This window comes from Bos indicus x Bos taurus, chromosome 18, assembly GCF_003369695.1.
Source record: "Bos indicus x Bos taurus breed Angus x Brahman F1 hybrid chromosome 18, Bos_hybrid_MaternalHap_v2.0, whole genome shotgun sequence".
Classification (NCBI taxonomy): domain Eukaryota; kingdom Metazoa; phylum Chordata; class Mammalia; order Artiodactyla; family Bovidae; genus Bos; species Bos indicus x Bos taurus.
The window spans coordinates 51,941,011-51,964,198 of NC_040093.1; the positions used below are offsets into that span (position 1 = coordinate 51,941,011).

Below are 23,188 nucleotides of genomic sequence, written 5' to 3' on the forward strand. Positions count from 1 at the left end.
GCTCTCAGTGCTCCACTGCTGGGGGCCAGGCCAAGACTTGCCACTGCCTTCAAGAAACCCTCCTTGTGGGTCTGATGTCCCTAGACTTCCCCGTGGAGAGTGAACACAGGCATCTGTCCATGAGCTACAGGTAGTCTCTGACTTATGATGGCTAGACTTTTACAACAGTGGAAAGCGGCATGCCTTCAGGAGAAGCTGTGCTTTGAATTTTGCATTTTGATCTTTCCTGGGCAGTGAGCCACAGCTCCTCCTCATGGTCACCCACATGTCCACAGGGCAGACGAGCTCTTCTGGAACCAGGAAATCCTTTAGCTTTCCACCTTAGTACAACTTTCCATAAGCCTCACGAAAGATTCCACACTTTACACTGTTCAGTAGATCAGATGCATTTTTAACGTACAATGGGTCTTTCGAGACAAGACTCCTCCTAAGTTGGGTAGGCCCTGGGGTCACACACAGATTAACTCCTGGCGCCCCCCTGTGCCGGGCCCTGAGACTGCAGTGCCCTGTCAGGGTTCCACTCTACAAAGACCACAGAGGACAATAGGTAAGCAAGTACTATGAAGTCAGAAGGAGATAAGAGGTGTTAGAACAATAAATAAAGCAGGAATGGGGGTGGGGTGGGGGCAGACCTCTTTGAGTAGCAGGTAAAGCCCAGAGGCAGGGGAATGGCAGAGCAAAGATTGAGGTGAGCCTGGCCAGAGGAGGCAGAGGCTGGCCAGCGATGTGGACAGAAGGCAGTGTCTACCAAAAAGGGGCTTCAAAGGGCCCCACAACAGAAAAATTAAAGAAAGAACTCTTTCAATACATCTAAAATATGATTTACTCTGAATGTTCTGAAAATATATCACTTTGCCCAACATTAGGAAAAAACAGCAAATTCAGGGAGGTCAGTTCACTGTCACCTAAAGAACGAGAATAGAACCCATACTTAACAAAAGACGAGAATGAAAGACTATATGGTCCTGACGTTTACTTTCAGAAACACAGGACAGGACTCTGTTCAATGGCAAGGACAAGAATCAGGGATAAGAGTCTGGCTTTTCCACCAAAAACTGTTAGAACTAATGAACGAGATTCAGTGCAAATGCAGGATACAAAATCAATGTACAAAAACCAGTTGTGTTTTTATACACTAACAACTACATAAAAAACAAATAATCCTATTTATAATAGAAAATAATAAAATATTTAGAAATAAATTAAATCATAAGACACTGATGAAAGGAACTGAAGAAGACACAAAACACTGAAACACACACCAAGCTCATTAAATCAGAAAAATATGGTTACAACGTCTGTGCCACCCACACCAATCTACAGATCCAGTGCTGTTGCTGCTGCTAAGTCGCTTCAGTCGTGTCCGACTCTGCGACCCCAGAGATGGCAGCCCACCAGGCTCCTCCGTCCCTGGGATTCTCCAGGCAAGAACACTGGAGTGGGTTGCTATTTCCTTCTCCAATGCATGAAAGTGAAAAGTGAAAGTGAAGTTGCTCAGTCATGTCTGACTCCTAGCGACCCCATGGACTGCAGCCCACCAGGCTCCTCTGTCCATGGATTTTCCAGGCAAGAGTACTGGAGTGGGGTGCCACTGCCTTCTCCACAGATCCAGTGCAGTCCTAACCAAAGTTCCAATGGCATTTTTCATACAACAGAAAAAACCACCCTAGAGTTTTGTACGGCACCACAAAGGACTTGAAATAGCCAAAGCAATCCTGAGAAAGAACAGAGCAGGAGGCACCGCACCTCCTGATTAAAGCTGTGCTAAAAGCTGTAGTAATCAAAGCAGTGTGGCACCGGTGTCAAAACAGAAGCACAGATGTAAGCAGGAGGCAGAGGCCAGAAACAAAGCCCTTTATATCCAGGCAACTAATATTTGCCAAGGGAGCTAAAAACACTCAACGGGGAAAACTGGACAGTCACATGCAAAAGAAAATTAGACCCTATCGTAAACCACTAATAAAAGCTACCTTGAAATGGATTAAAAAAGATGTGAGGTGGGAAACCACACAACTCTTAGAAGAAAACAGAGGGTAAAAGCTTCATGATATGGGTCTTAGCAATGTTAGATATATGATGTCTAAAGCACAAACAGCAAATGCAAAAATAAACCTGCGGGACTGCATCTAACTAGAAAGCTTCTGCACAACCAAAGGAGGGGTCCAGACAGCGCGGGGAGGCCAGCCCTCTACCTGGGTGCGCAGCCTGGCTCCGGCTCCGCAGAGCGCCGCACGGGGGCTGCCGCCCCTCCCGCAGCCCTCCCGCTCCCAGGCGCCGGAAGGCTCGGTTCCTACCTGGGTGGCTGCGGGGAGCGGGCCTTGGGCTTCTCCTTGTCCTTCTCGCGCTCCTTGTCGCGGTCGCGGTGCTGCCTGTCCTTTTCGTCCCGCTTGGCGCGCTCGCGCTCCCACTCCTCCTTCCGCCTCTGCCGCTCCTTGTCCCGCTCGCGCTCCCGCTCGCGCTCGCGCTCCCGCTGACGCCGCTCCCGCTCCCGGTCCCGCTCGCGCTCGCGCTCCCGCTCGCGCTGTCTGTTCTCCCGCTCCCGTTCTCGCTCTCTTTCCTTCGTGGAAAAGCCAAACACACCCACACGCGGGATCAGACCCTCAGAAGGGGAGGCGTGGGCAGGACGCGAGAGCGGGTGGAGGAGACAGAACACCTGGGTGGGGGTCTCCTTTCTGCGCCAGAAATGGACTTGAGGCCACATGGGGGGCCCGCAAAGCAGGCTCTCCAGCGTCAGCACCAGGTCTGTGGGCCTGGCAGGCCTCCTGGACCTCAGCTCCTGTCTCGAGAGGTAGACACCAAGGTTGTGCACAGGCAACCCAGCCTGGGGCTCAGGGGACCCAAGCAGGCCCCGCACCCTCTGAGGCTGCCCTGGCTGGTGGGAGGCACCCACAGCCCTGTGGCCCGGCCCCAGTGAGTGAGGAGTCTGCTCTAACCGCCGGGGGAAGGGGCACAGCAGGGCAAGCAGCCAGGTCCTCTTCTCGCACAGGCTCACCGTCTGATGGGGTCCCCAACCAGTCACTCCCCTTTGGCCCTAAAAACTCAGGACTGTCACTTAAGTTGTGGCACAGAAACCGCTAACCTGCTTCTAATGACCTCTTCCAAGCGGCAGCTTCGCGTCAGAGGCACAGGGTCAGGGTCTCAGAGGGTGAAGCACATATATTCATAAACCTACCACATCTAGGGAAGTGCCGACAGGAATGGCCACGACCCACCAAGGGTGGTCCTGAGCCTGAGAGAGGCACACCCCCTGCTGCTGGCATTGCTCACCCACCCCGAGGCTCCGGTGAAAACAGAGCCAGAGCACAGACCAGCTCAGGGAAGGAGCTGTTCAGTTCACCACAAGGTCCGTTCACGGAGCAGAATCCGTTCTGCACAGATGGTCAACTGGGACTTGAAATCAGTACTCCATGCTCATGCAATTCAGCCCATATAAAGCCCTATAAATGAAAACGGGTGATTGAAAGGGTCCACCAGTGAAGTGCCAACCTACATACCCGGTAGTTATGGTACGGCTCGGCCTCTGTGTACTGCACCCGGAAGTTCTCATACTGCCCGCCACGCCAGAAGCGCTCTATCTCGTAGTCGTAGTAAGGGTCTGCATAAGGCTCAAGTCTGAAAAAGAGCAGTAAAAGTCAAGCTTATCACTTAGGAACGTTAATGCAAATACATTACATAAAATAGTTGCCAGGATTTAGACACGTTAAAAAAAAAAAAAGAGAGAGACTGCAAGGCTGAGTCAATATTAGAAACTGAATATACTAAACAAAATCACAGACCTACAGAGAAATCAAAGGATAACACCTACAGATGGTGAAAACGATTGTGACAAAAACCCAACCCCTTCCCAATGAGAGGAGGAAATGACACTTTCTTAATGTGATAGATACTGATGTTTATACACTGAAGAATTAAAGCCAGCACCTTATTCACTGGAAACAGGGAGGTGTTCCCATTAAGATCCCAATGGGCAAGGAAGGCCAGTGCCTCTGAGACAACCCAGTGTGCTGGGGGCACCACCGCAACCAGACTCCAGGAGCCCCCAAGCCATCTCAATGTGCAGATTAAATGACACCATATGTGAAAGCCATGACATGATGGTGAAGCCAATTCAAGCGGCAAGAAGAGCCCAGTAAGGCACATAGATAATTCTAGACAATAGCCAGTGAGGAGGGTAGAGAAAACCCCATTTAACCAGCAAGAAAGGAGACATACTGAGGAACAAGGTAACAATACATTTAACCAGAAACACGCAGAACCTACTTGAGGAAAACTTCAACACTCTCGACAGACACAAAAGCACAGGTGAATAAGATCACATCCCTCATCTTCGCAAAGGAAAACTGACTGTCACCAAGAAGTCAGTTAATTTACAAATCCCTTCATTAATTTATAAATTTAGGGCAATCTCAGTAAAAATGCTGACAAGGTTCCTCATGTGGGTAGACAACTGATCCTCAGGTTCACGTGGACACAAGACATGCAAGACCAGCCAAGAAACCCTGGGAAGGATAAGATACACCCTCTGTGTGATTTTCCTGGTGTCCAGGGGTTAGTACACCACGCTTCCCCTGCAGGGGGTAACGGGTTCAATCCCTAGTCGGGGAACTAAGATTCCTCATGCCACGTGGCACAGCCAAAAATTAGGGGGGAAAAAAAGACACCCTCTGAGACCTCACAACATCACAGATGGGCCAGGTCATGAAGCAACAGATCCAAGGAATAAAACAGGAGGTCTGGGCGCAGACCCTGGTGTGGGTGACAGAGGTGGACCTTCAGCCATGGGGACAGGATGCTCCTATGCCCTGGAAGAGGAGGGCCCTCCTCACACACCGACCCAGAGGACCTGCACGGGGCCTGGAGCCCAGGAGTGTGTGTGTGTGTGTGTGTGCGCGCGCACAAACACGTGCGTGTGTGAGAAGGGGATGGTCACCCAACAGCAGCTGGGCCCTCAAGCTTCTTTCAGGGATTCTTGGCTCCAGACTAACCCTTCCCGTTGGGTAAACTAGTAGGAGAAACAGAGGTGCCCAGAGCTCAGAGAGGCCCATGGCCCCCTCCAGCCTGCACTGCCTCCACAAAGCCTCCGGTGGCTACTTTCTAGGGCATCTCCCCCCACACTCCTGGGGCCCTGGTGGGGTGAACCCGGGGCTGTGCTGCTAGGTGACAGCCCTGTTCGCTCCCAATAGCCAGACAGCTTCCACACCCTCCAGCCTCAGGCCTAGACGGGCGGCTGTGGCAGTGACTGTGGAAACACAGAGCTGATCCCACAGCCTTTCTCTGTGCCCCTGACTGTTGTTTCAGCCGGAAACCAGGGCTGTGCTTTCCAGTAGGAAGGCCCCTCGCACGGTGTTGCTGTGAGACCAGGGGGCTGCTGAAGCCGCCTGCTGGGGAGAGACCTGGCCCGCCCTGCCTGAAGCTGAGCAGGCTGAGTACGGAGTAGGTGCTGGGGCCCGGGTTGTGTGGGGGCACCACACAGCTCCTCAAGGGCTGACGGGGGTCTCAGCCACATGTGCTTCTGCAATCTATTTAAAAGGCCCATGATAAAATGTCTGGAAGCAACAGTGAAGAAACCTGCCACACTCCTGGGTTTTGGGACAAATTTTACAGCTTCTCCTGGTTCCTAGGGAGCCTGGGGGAAGGTGGGAGAGACCTGGGGCCCAGGGGCTTTAGGAACAGCTGTAAACCCCCTCAGAGTTCATAGGAACCCCAATGGATGTGAGCCCTCTACAGTCCCAAGGCCCTGGCATGGCACTCAAACATATCCTCTCAGAAGAAAAACAAGGAAAGTCAGCTGCAAACTGTCTGCAGCACCTCAAGAAGGCCATTCTCAGCCCAGGGGTGTGGACAGGACCCCAGGCCCTGGGAACCTCTGTGCTGCTGCTCCCCAGAGCCTGGGCCCCACCCAGCCGGGGACGCTGAGCTCTCAACGGGGGAAGCAGAGGCAGAACCACTCCTTACGCTGTGTCTCTGACATCTCTCGTGATCCGATAGTTCCAGTCTCGGAAAACTTCATTTTCTTTGTCAAACTCTCGCTCATCTTCACCAATGGTCACTGTAAACCTTTTCTCTTCAAAATCAGGCTCCTGTTCTTTTCGAATGGTTGCTTTTTTCAAAACCTACCATTGTAAAAAGAGAAGCCAACACTGTTACTGCTAAGGAAACACAGGGTGTCCTATCCTGACTGACCCCTGATGCCTGGGCTGGCATGCCAGAGGAGCATGACCAAGCGCCCAGTAGGGATCTGCTGAAGCTCTGTGCTGGGAGGCACACGGGACCCCACAAGGGCCCCATCCCTGGAGGCCCAGCACACCCTGCACTCAGCTCACCTATGTCTGACTTCCTGTTCCTAGTCCTGGCCTTGAACTGGGGGCTCCAGACATGCACTCAGTGAGGGGGCAAGGGAAGGTTCTCTAGGCAGGAGAGGCACCCAGAGTGGGGCGGAGCTCGGGGAGTGGGCGGGAACGGCTCTGCTTTAGCCGGTCATTTCCCTGAAGGGAAGGCCCAGAGCCAAGCGGGGTAAGCCTGGGCACCGGGAGCCAGGTGCCAGGTACCAGGTGTGGCTGAGGATGAGGGAGAAGGGGGAGGTGGGTGAACACTGTGCTTCCCCAGGAAAGATGGCTTCTCCAGATCCAGAGGCCACAGGGGAAGCGGCATGGCCCCGGCCTCTGGATGACCCAGCAGCCTCGGAGAGGCAGAAACGCTGGCTTTGTGCGAGGACCACCACTAGTGCTTTTCTTCGCAGGCTTTCCGCTGGTCTGTTACCTCCTTTGCGTGCCGGAGTCCTCGTTCCCAGGCACTCTCTGTGGGGGGTTCTGGAGGGGGTGGAGGCAAAATTTCATCTACTACAGGCCCGCCCTATAAGAAACAGTAAGCAAAAAGTTACAACAGGAAGCGAAACTTAGAAATGCGGGAGCAAAAATATCAAGTGAAACCCCAGCGGGTCCTGCCTGCTCTCCTCTCTCACCCTCCCTCCCTTGACTGGCTGCCCCAAGCCTATGGTGGCCTCTAGCTGGGGACAACCAGGGGGTTGGAAGGGAGCTCTGGCCTCCGTGGCAGCCTAGAAATGTCTTACACACAAGATGTATTCATGTCTTTGAGCTGGAACATCACAAACAGAGTTTAGATGTGATCTGCCAGCAAGGAATGGCGTTCATGGTGTTCACATACCCATGGGTTGGCAGGCATCAGGGGGTGCGGTCCGAGCGGCGGGGCCCCATTGGGGGGGAAGGGCTCGGCCTTGGTGATGAGGGAGTAGTTGCCCTTGTCGTTGACCCCGGGGTGTATGAACCTGCAGTTCATGCCCCAGGTGCAGTTCCCTGTGGAAACAAGAGGCAGGTCGGGGGGCCTGGCCCATGTGCACAGCTCAGCTCCCCCTGCTCCACGACACCGGCACGACACCCAGGCAGCGGGCCGAGCGCAGCCCTGTCCATCCCACGAGACCATGCAGGCAGGCCTGGACAGTCTGGGCCGCCCTGCGAGCAGCACCTTAGGGCTCACACAGGACCCTGCCCCCACAGTCACCATGAGAGCAGCTCATCTCCCCTAAACAGAGACACCCAGAGCATCCCGGTAATCGGGGTGGCCCTGCCTCGGGTTTCACAGCTCAGGACATACACACCCGAAGGTGCACAGACAGGGTTGTGATTCTGACTCAAGAGAGCCCCATACTGAAACAGAAATCATCGAGAAGTATGAGAGCGATCAGAATTCTGCCAGTTTATGCCAGGGTGATCTTTACCAGCTCTGTACATCTGCATTTCTCCTAACAAGCCACTGCAGGCTATTTCTGGTACTTAAAAAAATGGGTTAGAGAGAGAACACATAGACAACTATAATAAATGCGGTGTTTATACTTTACAACAAAGAACTAAAAGGGTTGACTTTTAGCATTATTCAGCAACAGAACACTAAGATTCAGGAAAACCACTTAACTTTTCAGGACAGAGAAGACTACATTTTAAATTTAACTAGTGAGTGAATGGTTTTTTTTAATTTAATTTTTTGAATAGGTAATATGTGCACAGGCTTAAAAAATAAATATGGCATATAATATCTAAGTGGTTTTAGAAAACATTTTCATTGGTTAGCACGTAGTTAAACTGTAAGCCATCTTTTAATATATATTCACTCCTAAACAAAATATTTCATTTGAATATTTCTGTCAAAAAAGTTTTTCCTTATATCATGTAAATTTAAGAGAAATAATCATTTGATATTTAAGGAAACACTAAATTTTACCTTTTAAACATTATGAGCATTTCAATTTGTATTAAAACCAACATAATAACATATGGCTCCAAATTAAATAAGGAATAAAGTATGCTTAAAAAAAATTGCTTCTCTGGGAATGCAAAAATAACCAACTAAGTTTATAATTTCTAAAAGTGTTTGAGAGATCACATGCAAGACAGAGACTGGGAAACACTACAGGGGCTTCAAAACCCCAGAGACTCAGACAGTTTTAAATAAAAAAGAATATGCAGTCATACATCTAAATAAAGAATTCCAAAATATCCACTTATTCATCGCCTGACTCTCATAAACTCCCATCACAGTTCACACTGCTCATGCAGTTAAAAAGTAACAAAAAAATTGCAAGCACATAAAAATATTAACAAAATAAACCACAGCACTTCTATAATATTTAAAATCTAAAATAATCTAATATATGGGTGGGGGTAAATGAGTATGTCATTCTTTGTTCTTTTTGTATTTGAATTTTCAAAACAAAACAAAAACATCACCCCTGACCTACTAACAAAAAAGCTCTTTGGTTCCTCAGGTTTTAAGGGCAGGGAGGAGGAGACGGTGAATGAGCAGAGAGAGGAGTTGAGACTGCCTGTGTCTGGGCCCAGGGCCTCCAAAGAGAAGGAGGAGGCTGCTCCAGGAAGTGTGGGCGGTCTATATACATGCAAGGGCAGGCGTCCCGCGCCTGCAGGCAGGAAAAGTGGCAAGAACAGTGCAATCCCACCAGCCTTTTGAAAAGTGAATTTTCAATTATGCAGAAAGAAGTCTATAAGGATACACCCCAACTGTATCAGGATAACTGTTTTGACTCTCTGTCAGCACACATTACTTTCATAATTTAAGAAAGCAATTTGTTTGGGAAAAAAATTCTCCAGGAAATGGAAGCAAAAATAGATTTACAGGTTTAAAAACTCTCTTCTGCTTCTAAATGAAATTTTACTACCAGAAAATTTATGTGGATTGTGAATGTATGATGAAACAGGATTACAGTTCGGTAAGGGATCTGCACAGACAGGGACAGGAGCCCAAAGGGAACAAGCAGAGGACTTGGCTACAATCCAAGTGGTGCTGCCAAAGGTAAAAAAAAAAAAAAAAGGACACAGTGTAGTGGTGGGTGGGAGGGTCACAGGAATACATGTCAACAAAGGTGCCTGTCAGACACACACACACACACACACACACACACACAGCCTGCCTCAGTCTTAGCAGACACCAAAGACCCAAACACAGATGACAGAAAGCACGCCCCACACAGCAGACCCAGGAGCCCCTGTCGGTCAGAAACACCACCAGACCTTAAAAGTTCTGACTGCTAGTCTGACCAGAGGGCAGTGAGGTGCCTCTGCGGGCATTTCTAACCAGCATGGCACCACACCTGTGGTGCCTCCCACAACAGCGGAGATGATTTTACACTCTCCCTCTGGCTTCCACACAAAATGCTTTCTTCACACTAGAATTTTAAACAAAGACTTTCTTGTTTATAAACAAGACTTATTTAGATATTCCTCGGTCCCATTTCCTGTTAATTTGAACAACTCAGAATAACTAATAAAAATAGGGATTGTCAAAATAAGTTTAAAGTGCTTCATGGTTTTTTAAAAAAATACTTCTTGAAAACAGAATATATAAAAATCTAGTAAGGAAAAACCCAAGTTCTACAAATGTTTCCTCTAAAAGGCATAAAACTCAATGAACACAAACTTAATGTAAGAACCCAGAAGTCCGTGCGCCCCTCCTCACAGAACTGTGACAAAGACAGACAACCAGGTCATCTGTGCTGAGCTGCTTCGACTTCTTCAGGAATAGTCATTATTCATTATGGTAGTTGAAAGAATAAAAATAGTTTCTGGGCTGCTTCTTTATAAATGACAGACTTGAAAACAGTGGTTTGTGTAACTTTTCGGTCTCAGGATCCCTAAGAGTCTCCATAATGATTTTATTTATTGATATTAAAACTGAGAAAATTTGAAGACACAAAATATAACCTATGTAATTTATGTTAACAATATTTGTTAACATAAAGGTTTTATCAACATATTTTGAGGAAACTTAGCCTGTTCTGGGGGTGGCTCAGGGGAAGAGTTGCAGCCGCTGGGAGACCCTGAGGCCTCTCCAGACTCTGCATGCCCTCCGAGGCTTTGGCCAGGAACTCCCCCACCCCTGCCACTGAACTTCTCTGACTCCTGGGGGGCTCCATCTTGAACTGTGAATGGCTTTCTACCCAGGTATGACTTTGTGACATCACACAATAGTCGCTTGGAAAAGTCATCAAATCCTGCAAAGCTGTCAAGTTTCCTAACGCTGATTTTTCACTTGAGAGCCTGACCTTATCAGCAGCCACTGTCCTGGCCTTCTCAGTGTCCTGTAGGCAACAGGACTGGGCTCATGGCCACACCTGGCAAGCCCTCCCTGGAAGCACCCCTCAAGCTTCAGGGGCAGCGAAGGAGCTCTGTGAGTGCTTGCAGTTTTGTTAGAAAAGCAAAAAGACACACACTGAGGGGCTGTGGTGGCGCGAAGGAAATATTCTACACCTGGACTTTGGTGCTGGCTGCACAACTTGCTAAACTAATAAGAACCATTCAACTGGACACTTAAAGTAGATGGATTTTATGGCACGGCAATTATACCTCAATAAAGTTATTTACGAAAAGACCTAACCTCAAACTAATCACGGACGCTGTTTCACAGCATGTGCAGCACATGGCCCCTACCGAGTGGTGCACTCAGTCTCACTGAGGCTCTGACTTCAGGGGCCCCTAGGTCGCAAGAACATACCTGGAGACCTCCTGCCTTAAACACCAGAGGATACAGGGGTTAAAAAATGGGCAGTAAGCACTTCTCCAAAGAAGATTCACAAATGGCCAAAAAGCACTTGAAGAGATGCTCCACATCACTTATCAGAGAGAAATGCAAATCAGAACCCAGGGGAGACACCTCACCACACCCATGATGACACTCACTATTGCAAAACCAGAAAATGGGCGTCAACAAGGAGAGAGCTTAAACCCCAGGCGACGTGGTGGGATGTGAAACAGTATAGCCCCGTGGACAACAGTAGGGCAGTTTCTAAAACTTTCAAGACCTAACTACCACACGACCAGGCCATCCCACTTCTGGGGGTATACTCAAAAGACTGGAGAGGAAGGTGTCAAAGAGACGTCTGCACACCCATGTTCCAGCAGCATTATCACAACAGGTCCAACAAGGAAGCAACCGAGGTGCCCACTGACGGGCGCTGGGCTAGCACGTGATCCACCCCCACCATGGACTGTTACTCCATCTTGACGCTGCTACAGCGCGGTGAACCTTGAGGACACTGTGCTGAGTGAAATGGGCCCATCACGAAAGGACGAGACTGTACTTCTGTTAGGCACACGGGGTACTCAACTTCATGGGGACAAGGTGGGCAGAGGCCGAGGGCTGGGAGCTTGTGTCTAGTGCAGACAGTTGCAGGTTCCCATAATGAAAGGAGCTCTGGAGGCCCATGGTGGTGATGGCCACAATGAAGGCCAATGAAATGGACACTTAAAAACAGGTAAGATGGTAAATTTTATGTTGCGTTTTTTACCACAATTTTATCAAGAGGAAGAAAGTGGGGGTGGGGGTGGGGGTGGGAGCAGGAAGAAGCAGACACAGGAGGCCTGGTCTGCAGAACAGGCTGGGTGCTACTGACAGCCAAGTAATCAGAGACCCAGGAGAAGGACAATTGACAGAAAACGCTATTTATGCCTTTGCGGACATAACTTCATGTTTTCATGACTCAATCTAAGTAGGTAAGAGGTGAAAATATACCATAAACAAAGTACGGGTACTTTAAAATGTTTCAACTTGTATTTCTAAGTACACTGTTGTTCTCACTGGTTACAAATATCAATGTGTCCATTTAGGCAACTTCTGCTTCTGCTAAGTCGTTTCAGTCATGTCCGACTCTGTGCTACCCCATAGACCGCAGCCCATCAGGCTCCTCCGTCCCTGGGATTCTCCAGGCAAGAACACTGGAGCGGGTTGCCATTTCCTTCTCCAATGCATGAAAGTGAAAAGTGAAAGTGAAGTCGCTCAGTCGTGTCCGACTCTTAGCGACCCCGTGGACTGCAGCCCACCAGGCTCCTCTGTCCATGGGATTTTCCAGGCAAGAGTACTGGAGTGGGGTGCCATTGGGCAACTTAACAATCTGCAGATCACAACCTGTAATAGAAATATACCTAACAAACATTGTTTAAGTATTTTCAAATTAAGATATAATTCGCATACTATAAAATACCTCTATTTTAAGGGCACCATTCAGTGGGTTTTAGTATGTTCACAAAGTTGTGCAGCCATTGCTACTACATAATTCTAGGACATTCCACCTCCCAAAGTGAAACCCTGTACTCAGTGGCTGCCCCTCTCGCTCTGGCCTGGACAGTAACCAGCCCATTTTCTGTCTCTATGGATCTGTCCACCCTGGACAGTTCCCATAAGTGGAATCATACAATATGGGCTGTTAGTGACCAGCAGTGTCCTCGGGTTCAACCATACTGCTTTTATTATTCCCTGGTATGGAAGGACCACATCCTGTTTATCCCTTCACGAGCTGATGGGCACTGGAGCTGTTTCTACTTTCTGCCTGTTGTGACTATGCTGCTATGAACATTTGTGTACAAGTCTCCGTGTGGCTCAGGACACACCTAGGAGGGGAGCGGCTGGCTCAGACGCAGCCCTCTTCATCACACACTCTGAGCAAGCTGTGCCCAGGGTATAAGGTTCTGTTTCTCCACATCCTCACCAGACACAGCAAACTTTATTTTACAGTGACTCTTGCTATTGGAGAGAACCGAAACGCATTCATCTCAACTTATAATCTTTTAAACTGCATACAAGCAAAAACGTTTACACTCACAATTTCTCCTAAGGAAAGGCAAGAGATATGTCTCAAAACATCCAAAGAAGTATCTATCACATTATTCTATAGAATGTATAGAATATTTGGGGAAGGGTCACTATAAATTAAAAAGTATATTTCTGAAACAAGTTACTGAATGTGGCCAATTAAACTGCAAAAAACACTGCTTACCAGTAGCTTCTGACTTCTCTACCAAGAAAGGCCTGACACTTTGTGTGGGAGGTGTCACTCCCTGAAACCCCACCCGGGCACTCAGTAGGATCTGAGGCCCCTCCCCTGCTGTGCTGTGACCCACCCCCACCCGCAGACGTCCTTGGAGAGGGCACCCCCTCCAGCACACTGCGATACTCCTCTGGGTACGGCCACCAGCTTCGCTTTGTAGTGTGTGTGCTTCTGGAGCTAAATTCTGGCAAGTCCTTCAGCAGTGAGACACCAAGCACCTGACCAGAGCTTCTGTGCCCTCAAAGGTGGATGCTGCAGCCTCCTGCTCTGCTGTCACGGGGCCTCCGGCAGGTCCTGGCCGTGGCCAGACTTCTAACCACAAGGTCTGTGCACAGTGCTATCTGGAAATGATCGCAGCACATGTGTGTGCATGCGTGTGTGTTAGGCTCCATGGGCTCCATTGATTTACTCCAGAAATTCCAGAGATAGACTGAACTCTTTATGGCAAGAAAGTCTTTGGCTTAAGTTTACGTTTTCTGAAATACTGACACTTCAAATACCACAGGCTTTGAGAAGCTGTAAGCATTTACTTTCTAAAAGGTGCTGCACATTCATCTGCATCCTTAGGGTGGCTGTGCTCCCATCCAGGGAACGGCGCACGTGGCTGCACAGAGGGGGCCACCCCACAGCAGCAACGAGCAGCACAGAAACAGCACAGCCAAGAGGACGCGCTGACCAGGGCCCCGAGCGCTCCCAGGCGCTTGCATCCTTGGTCACCTTGGTATGAGGGAAGGGCTCGTTAGAGGCCACCGCAGGACGGGGCTCCACTGCCGCCCCCCACCCCGCCCCGCCCCCCGTGCAGGTGCACGCGGCCCCTGCGAGCCTGCCCTCGGAGCCTCCCCCTACCCCTGGCGTCATGGCAGGATTCTGGATCCAGAAGAAAGGAGTCTGGCCTCCGGAGCAGGGGGACTGTGCGGTACTAGAGAGATGAATATCATATATTTTGTACCTTTAACCTGGCCTCTGAATGGTATGGAATTTGATATTGGTGGAGGAGTGGACAATGGTGTCACAACATCTGGAAAAGAAGTACAGGAAGCTCTCGTGAACGTTAGGCTGCACAGGTAGGCTGGGTCAGTGCGCGAGGTGTCTAGGGTCACAGCAAGCCTGGGCAGAAGATCTTCCTCTGGTGCAAGGGGCCGCTCCATCACAGACATGCCGGACGGCGCTGTGCCGGAGCAGCCCCGACACATGCATCCTGGGCTTGAGAGCCCCTTGTCACACCTCTGTCATAGCCACTCAACTCACTCCGTCCGCTTTGCAGGAGCGAGGGGCCTTGCTGCCTTCAGAGGCCGACCCTTCTACAGGCTCCATTCCAGCCTCTGACACCTGGTAACAAGCGGGAACTCTCCTTACAGAGTTGGGAAATGTCACAACTGGCGGCTGGGGCACGTGGTCTTAGAAAAAGGACCACTCAGACGAGGAGTGATGCTGTCTACAGTGGAGACACGGGTCTGTGCTGGGCGGATGGGCTGGAGCCCAGGGCGAAACAAGCAGGCTGGCTGCCCTCCGAGCAAGGCACAAGAGTGACCAGGAAAGGCCCACGGCTGAGAGCAAGGCTCTGCCACTGCTACCACCACAGACGGTCACCGCGGCCCCGAGAACAGCCCTGCCCAGGCTCAGGGCTGAACCACCACCTCTGTCCCGGGAATGGCCGAGGTCACACCAATGGGCCACACAGAGGCCCCTCACGCAGACAATTACCTTTCATGAAGAATCGGCAGGTGGGACGAGGCCTCACCTTCCTGTCACTGGGGTCCTTCACCTCACCCTCCTCCAGATCATCGTCCTGAAACAGAGACAGTGTCATCAAGACAAAGAAAGTGTCATCTTGACAAACAAGACAGACTCATCTGAATGAGGTGACGAGGCGGGAGGGACACCTACCAATGCACACGGCACTCCCTAAACCAGAAAGGGTACAGCCACGCGACTCACGTGGCCACGTTCATACACACTTCCAAACCTGAGACTCCTCCTCATCGGGCGATGGGGATGATCAAAGCTCACCCACAGACTGCCACGTCACAGCGAACACCAAGAAACAACGTTCTGTGATGTATGTGACGTGCGACACAGGCCAGGCTGTCATCACAGTTCTCTTAATTAGCAATTCTGGGCAGGAAATGGCCACACTTCAGGTTTTTAATATTTTTTACACTTAAAATTTATAGGACAAAATATTTTGTGTCATTTAAACTAGGCACTTTCTCTAATTTACAAGTCTAGGGCTGAGGAGGAGGTAATTTAGGCGACTCAGGTCAGCAAGCAGATCCGCTTCAGCTTAGACCTGGGCCTTCTCTTTCTGTTCTGGCCCAGAGTTCCTAACCTTGGTTTTATAATGCAGGAGGGTTTCAAGACCACAGTCGGGGTGGGTCTCTCCTCCAGGAATTTCAGAGAGCAACTTGGACCACTGCTCTGCACTCTCCCCAGCCCCCAACCTGTGCCCCTGAGCTGAAACCCCAGCCCAGGATGGCCCCTAACCCGAACAGGGATCCAGCGCCCTGTTGATGTAGTTAAGATGCTAAGTCCAGGATAGAGCCCCTCCTGGTCCACAGGCCCCAGCCCATTCCAGAGCGCCCTCGTGTGGTCAACACAAGGGAACCACAAGCAGGGCAGAGGCCTGGGAGACCCTCCTCTCATCTGGAGCACTGCCCTCGTCCAAATGACTGCCTGTCCCACTCACCTTAGGGACTGCTTCTGGATGGGCACCCACACCCGTGACCCCTCCGCACACTCCCCACAGCTCTGTGACCGCGGTGAGTCCGGCCTGACCATGTTCTCGCCTCTCCTCCCCGGCGGGTAACACACAGCCTGAGTCAGAGGCCCCACAGCCCCCAACCCCGGACACAGCCCCAGCTGCCGCGGCTGCTGATCAGATGGAGCCATTCGCTTTTCTTTGCTGTTGCTCCAAGCGCAGCATCGGACTCACCATAAACACTTTTCATTGAGTGAAGAAACACTGGAGACAAACCCTGGACTTAAGGTGACTTATTCCAAAGCTTAAATATTTGTGTAATTTCTGCCTTAAAAACACCAAGTTATTAAGAAGTATTTTGTAAAAAAAAAAAGAACAGATGCCTGAGAGCTCTCTCTCTTAAGAGAACCAGCAGAATGATTTCTTTTAGAGAAAGTAACAAGTTTTTTTAAAGGTCCTGAGAATTTATTCACCTAATAACTGAAAGTTTGTACCCTGTGATCAACATCACCCCCTGGTCCCCCCACCCCCGTCTCCCAGCCCTGTCCTCCTTCCTGCTTTCCTCAGGCATGGGTCCTACACTACCACCTCATGTGCTGTCACGGGTCATACAGATGCTCACATCGGAGCTGAGAGCGGATTCTGTTTGTTCTCATCAGAAAAACAAAACTCTTTTGAGAGGTCAGAACTCATTCAACTCTTCTGTTTTGTTTGGAAATCAATGCACAGGAATTGAAATGATGAGCACAGAGCAACTGCTTTTAAAAAACCAAGATTCACAGCCTGTGCACTCGATCAGGTTAGAGATCTGTTTCTGCAGAGATGTTACTCTCAATATTCACAAGAGCAATCAGGAGCCAGCTGCCCAGCTCAGCCACTTCTCAGATGCCAGACGAAAGCATCAATAAATCACCCAGCAGGAGAATATTCTCAATCATCAACTAACCATTCATTTAGCACAATGGCCTTTCGAGTGACGAACACAAGGAGTTCTGAGATCTTATAAAGGGTTTCAAGCTAATACAATTCAAGAAGGATGTCTCTAAAGCCAGCCCCCCGGTGCTCCCAGCACCAGGTCAGGGCTGTAACTGGCAGGAATTCCAGTGGGTAGCCCCTGATCCCATGACCTAGAGCAGAGCCAGCAGAGAGCAGGTGTCCCAAGAAGCAAACTGGTGGGTCTATAAACAGCTAAAAGGGCACCAACAACTAACTTAGGGAGCTTGCGCCAGGCCCCTCCACAGTTTACAAATCTGGGGAGAACAAGGTAACTCCTTGGGTTGAGTATGCATGGGGCACAGGGCATGAGGTGGCGTGGGTTCTCCTCCTGCTACCATGACCGTGGACTTGGCCCCCCAGCCCCAGCCCTGCCCTCCTCCCCACCCTTCCAGCATCCAGAGCTCCCACCCAGGCCTTAGGGGACACACGTGGTGGGTGATCAGCATCGTGACAAGAAAATCCCCTCAGAGGCAACACGTCAAATGTGAGCAAGGGGAGCACAGGTGACTTCTACCTTCTCCTTTGTGTGGGTTATTTTCCTTAAAACAAAACCACAAAGCCGGGGTATGACCTCAACAACAAAAAGAACTCATTTCCAACCCGGCACCTCCCCGGCCACAGCAGATAAGGAAGCAGATGCAGGCACGTGCACCAGGGCACAGGCCCAGGGGCCGCCGGGCCAACCAGGGGCTCCTTGAGCCCACAGTTCTGCACCTGTATAGTGAGGTAGCAGTTCAGGTCTATAATCCTGCATGCACACCCTTCGGGGCCAGAGACGATGTTCTGGTCTCCAATCGGTGATGGGATGTGGAGCAGCACCTGTGAGGGGACCCAGGACCTGTGCACGAAGCAATAAACACAAACCACAAACAGGTTCCAGCATGTTGGGTGCTGGCTGGAGCGTAGCCTTCCTACCCCAGAGCTTCTGGGCTGCTGGGCTAAGCAAGCACAGTGGTCCAGCCCCCACTAGCCAAGCAGAGGGAGGCGGCAGGCCTGACTGAATCCCTTGGGGCCAGGCCTCCGCGGCTGCTTCTCCGCCTCCCACCAGAGGGCAGTGCTGCGAATGCCCCAGATTCCTAAGCCCCTAAATCCTTTGGTAGAAGATACTATATGTCCAGATATGAAAGGAGCAGGCAGAAGTGAACATGAGAAAAGACAAAGCCCATATGCAAAGAAAAGGCTTCCAAGGTGTGTTCATCCCTGGCTGGGCCAAGAGCCATCACTTCTGCCTGAGGATCTGTGTGGACAGTCCACTCGGGGTGCGGGCCCTGTCCCGCCGTCTCTGAGCAGCCACCCTACCAGTGCAACAGTCACTGACCAGAGCAGGAAGGGAACAGAATACTCCGCCCCTTCCCAAGTGGATGGCATGCTCCAGGTGCCAAAGTTTTGTTAACCAGATGACATGCAAGACATAAAAACAGAATCAAGTCACAAAGCAGAGGAGACGATGGAAGGGCCAAAGATGGAAGGCCTGGAGTCTGCAAAGGCTCCTTTGAGGGAGGAGGCTCCGTGCAGGACCACACAAGGCACACACGGCCGCTCGCGCCATCCAGCTGTCTGAGCTGCCAGCACAGGTGAGACCGCTGACTAAGTCAAGTTCACCCATGCTTCAGCTGTCCCTTGGCGGGGACCCTCGGCCCCCTCCACAAATAAGCTAGATGCTATAAATAGCTGGCCCACAATCCTGTTTGCAAAATCCCCTCCCACTGCAGCAGGGAAGTGGCACTTCCAGAAGGACACTGGTATCTGAAGGTAGCTCACCAAAGCACGTACAAGTCACTCAAGGCCTGACTTATAAACCACGTGGTTCAAACAAAAGAATGTCAAAGGTTCATTGTACAAACTGATGTCACTACCAAGGAAACCACCAAGAAAGTGGAAAAGCTGGGGAGAGGGAGCCTACTCCCGCCAAACCAACTGACCTGTCCCAGTGACCCAAAGCCTACAAAGGAAAAAAGCAGGTCAGTGTACCCCAACAGAGAAAAGTACTTCTCAGTTAAAAGAAGGGTAAATCACTTGTGTTCTCGGAGGTGAGGGTGCTAAAGAGCAACAGGAACACACACAGTGATGACCCAGTCAGTTCAGACTATGGAATCACAGCAAAGGCACCAAGCCTGACACAACAGTCAGGGGCAGAGCCTATAGAAAGGGCGTAACATCTAAGCAAGTGATCAAAGAATGGGGAGGAGCCTGGAATGCAGGCAGCTGGGCACGAGTGAACCAGAGGGGCTCCCATGAAGGCCCGAGTCTCCATTCGTAGCGCCCAGCCCTGTCCAGGCCTGCCTGTCTGGAGGGGCGACAAGCTCTGCTCTGCCTGGTCACACCCCCACGTGTCACAATGAGCCCAGCACACTGCAGGGCCCATGGGGGTGCCTGTGGACGGACACGCCACCCTGTGGCTGAATGAAGCTGGGCCTGGGGCCAGCGGGGCTCTGGGGCCCTCTTTAGAGGCCAGGCAGGTACAAGCCAAACCAAACAACCATCTAGGGTCAAGTGGGCAAGAAAGTCAACCTGGATGTTTACCTCTCATGTTGTTTCTGAAGAAACCAGCTATCTCCAAACAACAGGTGTTTTCCTGGGCCAGCTCAGGTCAACGCCATGTCCTAGGCCACCACATCTAACTCAGTGCAGTGGGAGAGCCCCCAGGACCTGTGGGGAGATATCTGACCGCATGCGAGCATGGAAAGGCTGAGAAGCCAATGAACTTCCCCTACGCACTATTCACAGCTTAAGCAAGAAGAGCTTGCACCTCGTCCATTCTTAACGGGGGAGGACTGCCCAGACCTGCCGGCCGCACGTCCCGTCACCAGGAGCCCCACGTCCTAGGGCCAGGACGCTGACTCAGCTTTTCTTTTTGTAAACTGAGAGACCAAACTCAAGGGCAACCTCCATCAATGATTTTGTCTTCTGCCCCAAATGTCGTCCAAACTGATTAACTGGAGTCTCGTGGCATCTCTTTCTCCTCTGGTAACCCTCTGGTTGAGAATTTTCCAAACTGCAAGGGAAGCACAGCTGGCAGAACCTAAGAAGGCTCACAGACAATGTCCCGACAGCAGCCTTGTAAGTAAGTATAACACTGACAAGCAGTGCCTACTGGCTTAGGAGACCACCTGCTACGCTTAGTTGTGAGAAGACAAAAGATCTAAAATTCTAAGCTTGTAACTACACACATGAGCTTGTAACACCCCACAAAGTTCTGTTCTCGTGAAGTTCGAGAAGCAGTACCAGGCACAACCATGGCCCCAAGACGCGGCATATGTACTAGCTGCCGGAGAAGCCAGCATGTCAGGCAAATCCAGCTCCCATACTTAACCAACAACCCCCTCCCTCTGCAATCCAGAGCATTTCTGGGAGCTATTCCTCACGCCTCTCCCCTCAGTGCCTCTCCCACGAGCAGAACCTCCTTCCTGGGATAGTAAAACTCCAGGTCCTGTCAATCTGCTCTGTCCCTCTCTCCCCTCCTTTAGTAAAAGCATTTCTCAGCAGGACTTCAGGTTCTTCCCTCCCCAGAATTCAACCTCTTAAAAGATGGTGATGGAAGTTCTTGCATCAGGATTATCTGTCATAAAAGCCCAACTGCCCACAACTAAGACGATTATTACCAGATACCTTCTCCTTAACCCGAAAGGCCAGATTAATATAAATAAAGTTACAAGAATGTGATGGTCAAAAGTCAAAGTGCTCTGACACACAATCCCATTTTCTGCAGTCCTGAGGAGACACTTCCAAGGAAGCTTGGTCTAGCGGAGACCCTCAGCAGAGGACAAAGAGAAAAATGGCCAAAATAATAGACAAAACTGGAAGGAAGTTTCCTCAGTCTCAAGAATGTAACAGGAATTGAAATCCACAATGGTTCTAGTTGAACACTAACTCAAATAGTACTTAAAGACACACACACACACACAAAAGGCAGAAAATGCTTTAAAAAAAATAATCCCAAGTTTTAACACGATCCAACGAACAGCACCAGACAGATGAGTGAGGGTCTGTGGAACTTCTGCCAGCTGCCGACTCCAGGCCAGGCTCGTCTCCGTGCCTTCAGTGCCTCACCACCAGGGCAAGGGCCCCAGCGCCAGCCCCCCGACCCCTCCTCAGGGCGCCCACCGCGCCTACTCACATCGATCTCCCCGTCGTCGATCTCCCCGTCGTCATCCTCTTTCCTCTTCTCCTTGGCAGCTTCCGGGGGCTCCTTGTCTTCCACGGTGCGGACCCCCACCTTCCCCTCCTCCCCAGGAGCCCCCTCTCCGCGCTCCTCGTCATCCTCGGGCCCGGCCTTCTCAGCATCGTCCTCCTGCGCACCGGGGGCTGGCTCCTCGGGTACCTCCTCATCGTAATCTAGCTCATGCTCATCCAGGTCCCTGGTGACTGACGAGGCCTCGTCCCTCAGGTCGCTGGCACAGTCCCCCTCGGCTCGAGGGGGGCTGGCCGGGCCCCTGCTCAGCTCCTGAGCCTCAGAGTCCCGGTCGTCCTCGTCGGAGCGACTCTCCTCGTCCTCCTGGCTCAGTCCTGGGGCCACGCTCTCCTCATCCTCCAAGTCGGAAGCCCTCCCACCCGCCGCGTCCAGATCCTGCTCAGACCCGCTTTCCCTCAGAATGTCATCATCCGAGAGCCCCTGCTGCTCTTCTTCTTCGTCCTCCGGAGAGCGAGGGTCCCGGTCAGGGCTCTCGGCCACATCCATCAGTACCCACGGTTCTGCAAAAGAAAGAGAACACACTCAGAGCATCCAGCAGAAGGGCCAGTCAATCTCGTGCGGGTCTCCTGGCCCCAGGAGGGCTCCTGATCTGCAGGAGGGCTAGGACCTGTGGTTGCCCGGCTCCTCCACATCCCAGACTGCGCTCCGCAGACCAGTGGCACCAGGCACCACAGCCCAGGCCTCCATGGGGCCAGGCCAGGCTCGCTGAGCCCCACACTGGGAGCCACCAGGTGGCAAGAGCCCCAGCATGCCCCCCTCCTCCCAGGACAACCCAAGCTTATCAGACAGTAAGCAGGAAGATGGGCACCACAAGCAATAGCTTTTTGGGCTCTTAAAGTAATTTCTTTTGAAATTCAAGAGGATGTGCATTAGGAACAAGGTGGCAACACAGAAGGCAGCATGCCTGACCACTGTGTGGAGCCCCCAGAGTCTGGAACACAAACCCGACTGCCTCGGACAGTCCCCGGGATGCAGGCTGTCTCTGCTCCTGTATGCGTCTCTCCAGGCCTAGCCCTGACTGCCAAGTCACAATCACTGGGGGTGATCCTTAAACCACAGGTCCTTCTGGAGCCACCAAGGGACGCCAGAAGGCTTCCATGCACCCTGATTCTCAAGAAGTACCTTTCCAGGATGGGCATGCTGCAGGAAACAACTCTGGCAGAAAACCATATGTGTTTCAGTAGTTTCAAATATAAAAACACTGATTGTCATCCTAAAAGATTTCTTTTCTATTTTTACTATCTAGATTTAATTATAAACTGACTACTTCCTGGTTTTCCCAGCCTAATGTGCAAAGACAGAAAACTGTCCCATTTGTTCTAAACGCAGGCTGCATAAGCTGGAGTGAGAGAGAGTGTGTGTGTGCGTGTGCGTGTGTGTCCATGTGTGTGTGTGTGAAATCAACACCAAATAGCCAACCAACACCACACAGCCTATAAGCAAACACTGACCATCCACCAGGCTGGGGGTCACCATCAAGCTGGTGTGAAAGAGCAGGAACAGTGAAAGGTTTAATATTCACCTGAGTCTTCAAGACTTTTTATTTAAAACAATGTATGCCACAGTCATGTTACATGGTACCTTGATGAAACCTGAAAACACACATACCCATATTTGTATAATTATTTATGCATTTATATACAACCAAAATTTTAAAATATATCTTTTAAATGTACACCTTCAAAAGAAGAACGTGCGTTTAAAGATGCACATATCAAGAACTGGTATCTGAACCCAGAGTTAAAAAAAGTTTTTTTGCTGATAACGGAAATTATTAAAATTCAGCAAACATAAGGACAAATCACTTAAAAGTTCATCACTTTATAAACAGTCAGCAGTGAAAGGAATTTACAAACCAATCCATTCAAAGTCACTTAAAAGTAGACAGCTTGCAAAATGATTCCCTTTGCGGCCTTCTAACGACACTGTCCAGAGGTAGGCCAATTGAAGGAAT

General features: G+C 50.7%; 1 protein-coding gene across 5 annotated transcripts in view; it reads right to left on the minus strand.

Annotated features, from left to right (window-relative positions):
* The window catches only part of ZC3H18 (zinc finger CCCH-type containing 18), a 43,097-nt gene that overhangs the window by 15,069 nt on the left and 4,840 nt on the right, over window positions 1-23,188 (minus strand). For 2 of the 5 annotated variants that reach the window (XM_027513829.1, XM_027513827.1), the window contains exons 2-9: window positions 21,160-21,734; window positions 15,053-15,137; window positions 14,298-14,366; window positions 7,165-7,313; window positions 6,760-6,852; window positions 5,956-6,113; window positions 3,495-3,612; window positions 2,295-2,557 (exon numbers count right to left, since the gene is read on the minus strand). In XM_027513829.1, the coding sequence (XP_027369630.1) occupies window positions 2,295-2,557; window positions 3,495-3,612; window positions 5,956-6,113; window positions 6,760-6,852; window positions 7,165-7,313; window positions 14,298-14,366; window positions 15,053-15,137; window positions 21,160-21,720 (1,496 nt within the window). In that variant the 5' untranslated portion in view covers window positions 21,721-21,734. Of the gene's footprint in view, window positions 1-2,294; window positions 2,558-3,494; window positions 3,613-5,955; window positions 6,114-6,759; window positions 6,853-7,164; window positions 7,314-14,297; window positions 14,367-15,052; window positions 15,138-21,159; window positions 21,735-22,756; window positions 22,779-23,188 lie in introns of those variants that run through there. The other 3 variants (XM_027513831.1, XM_027513830.1, XM_027513828.1) reach the window with 2 other exon arrangements.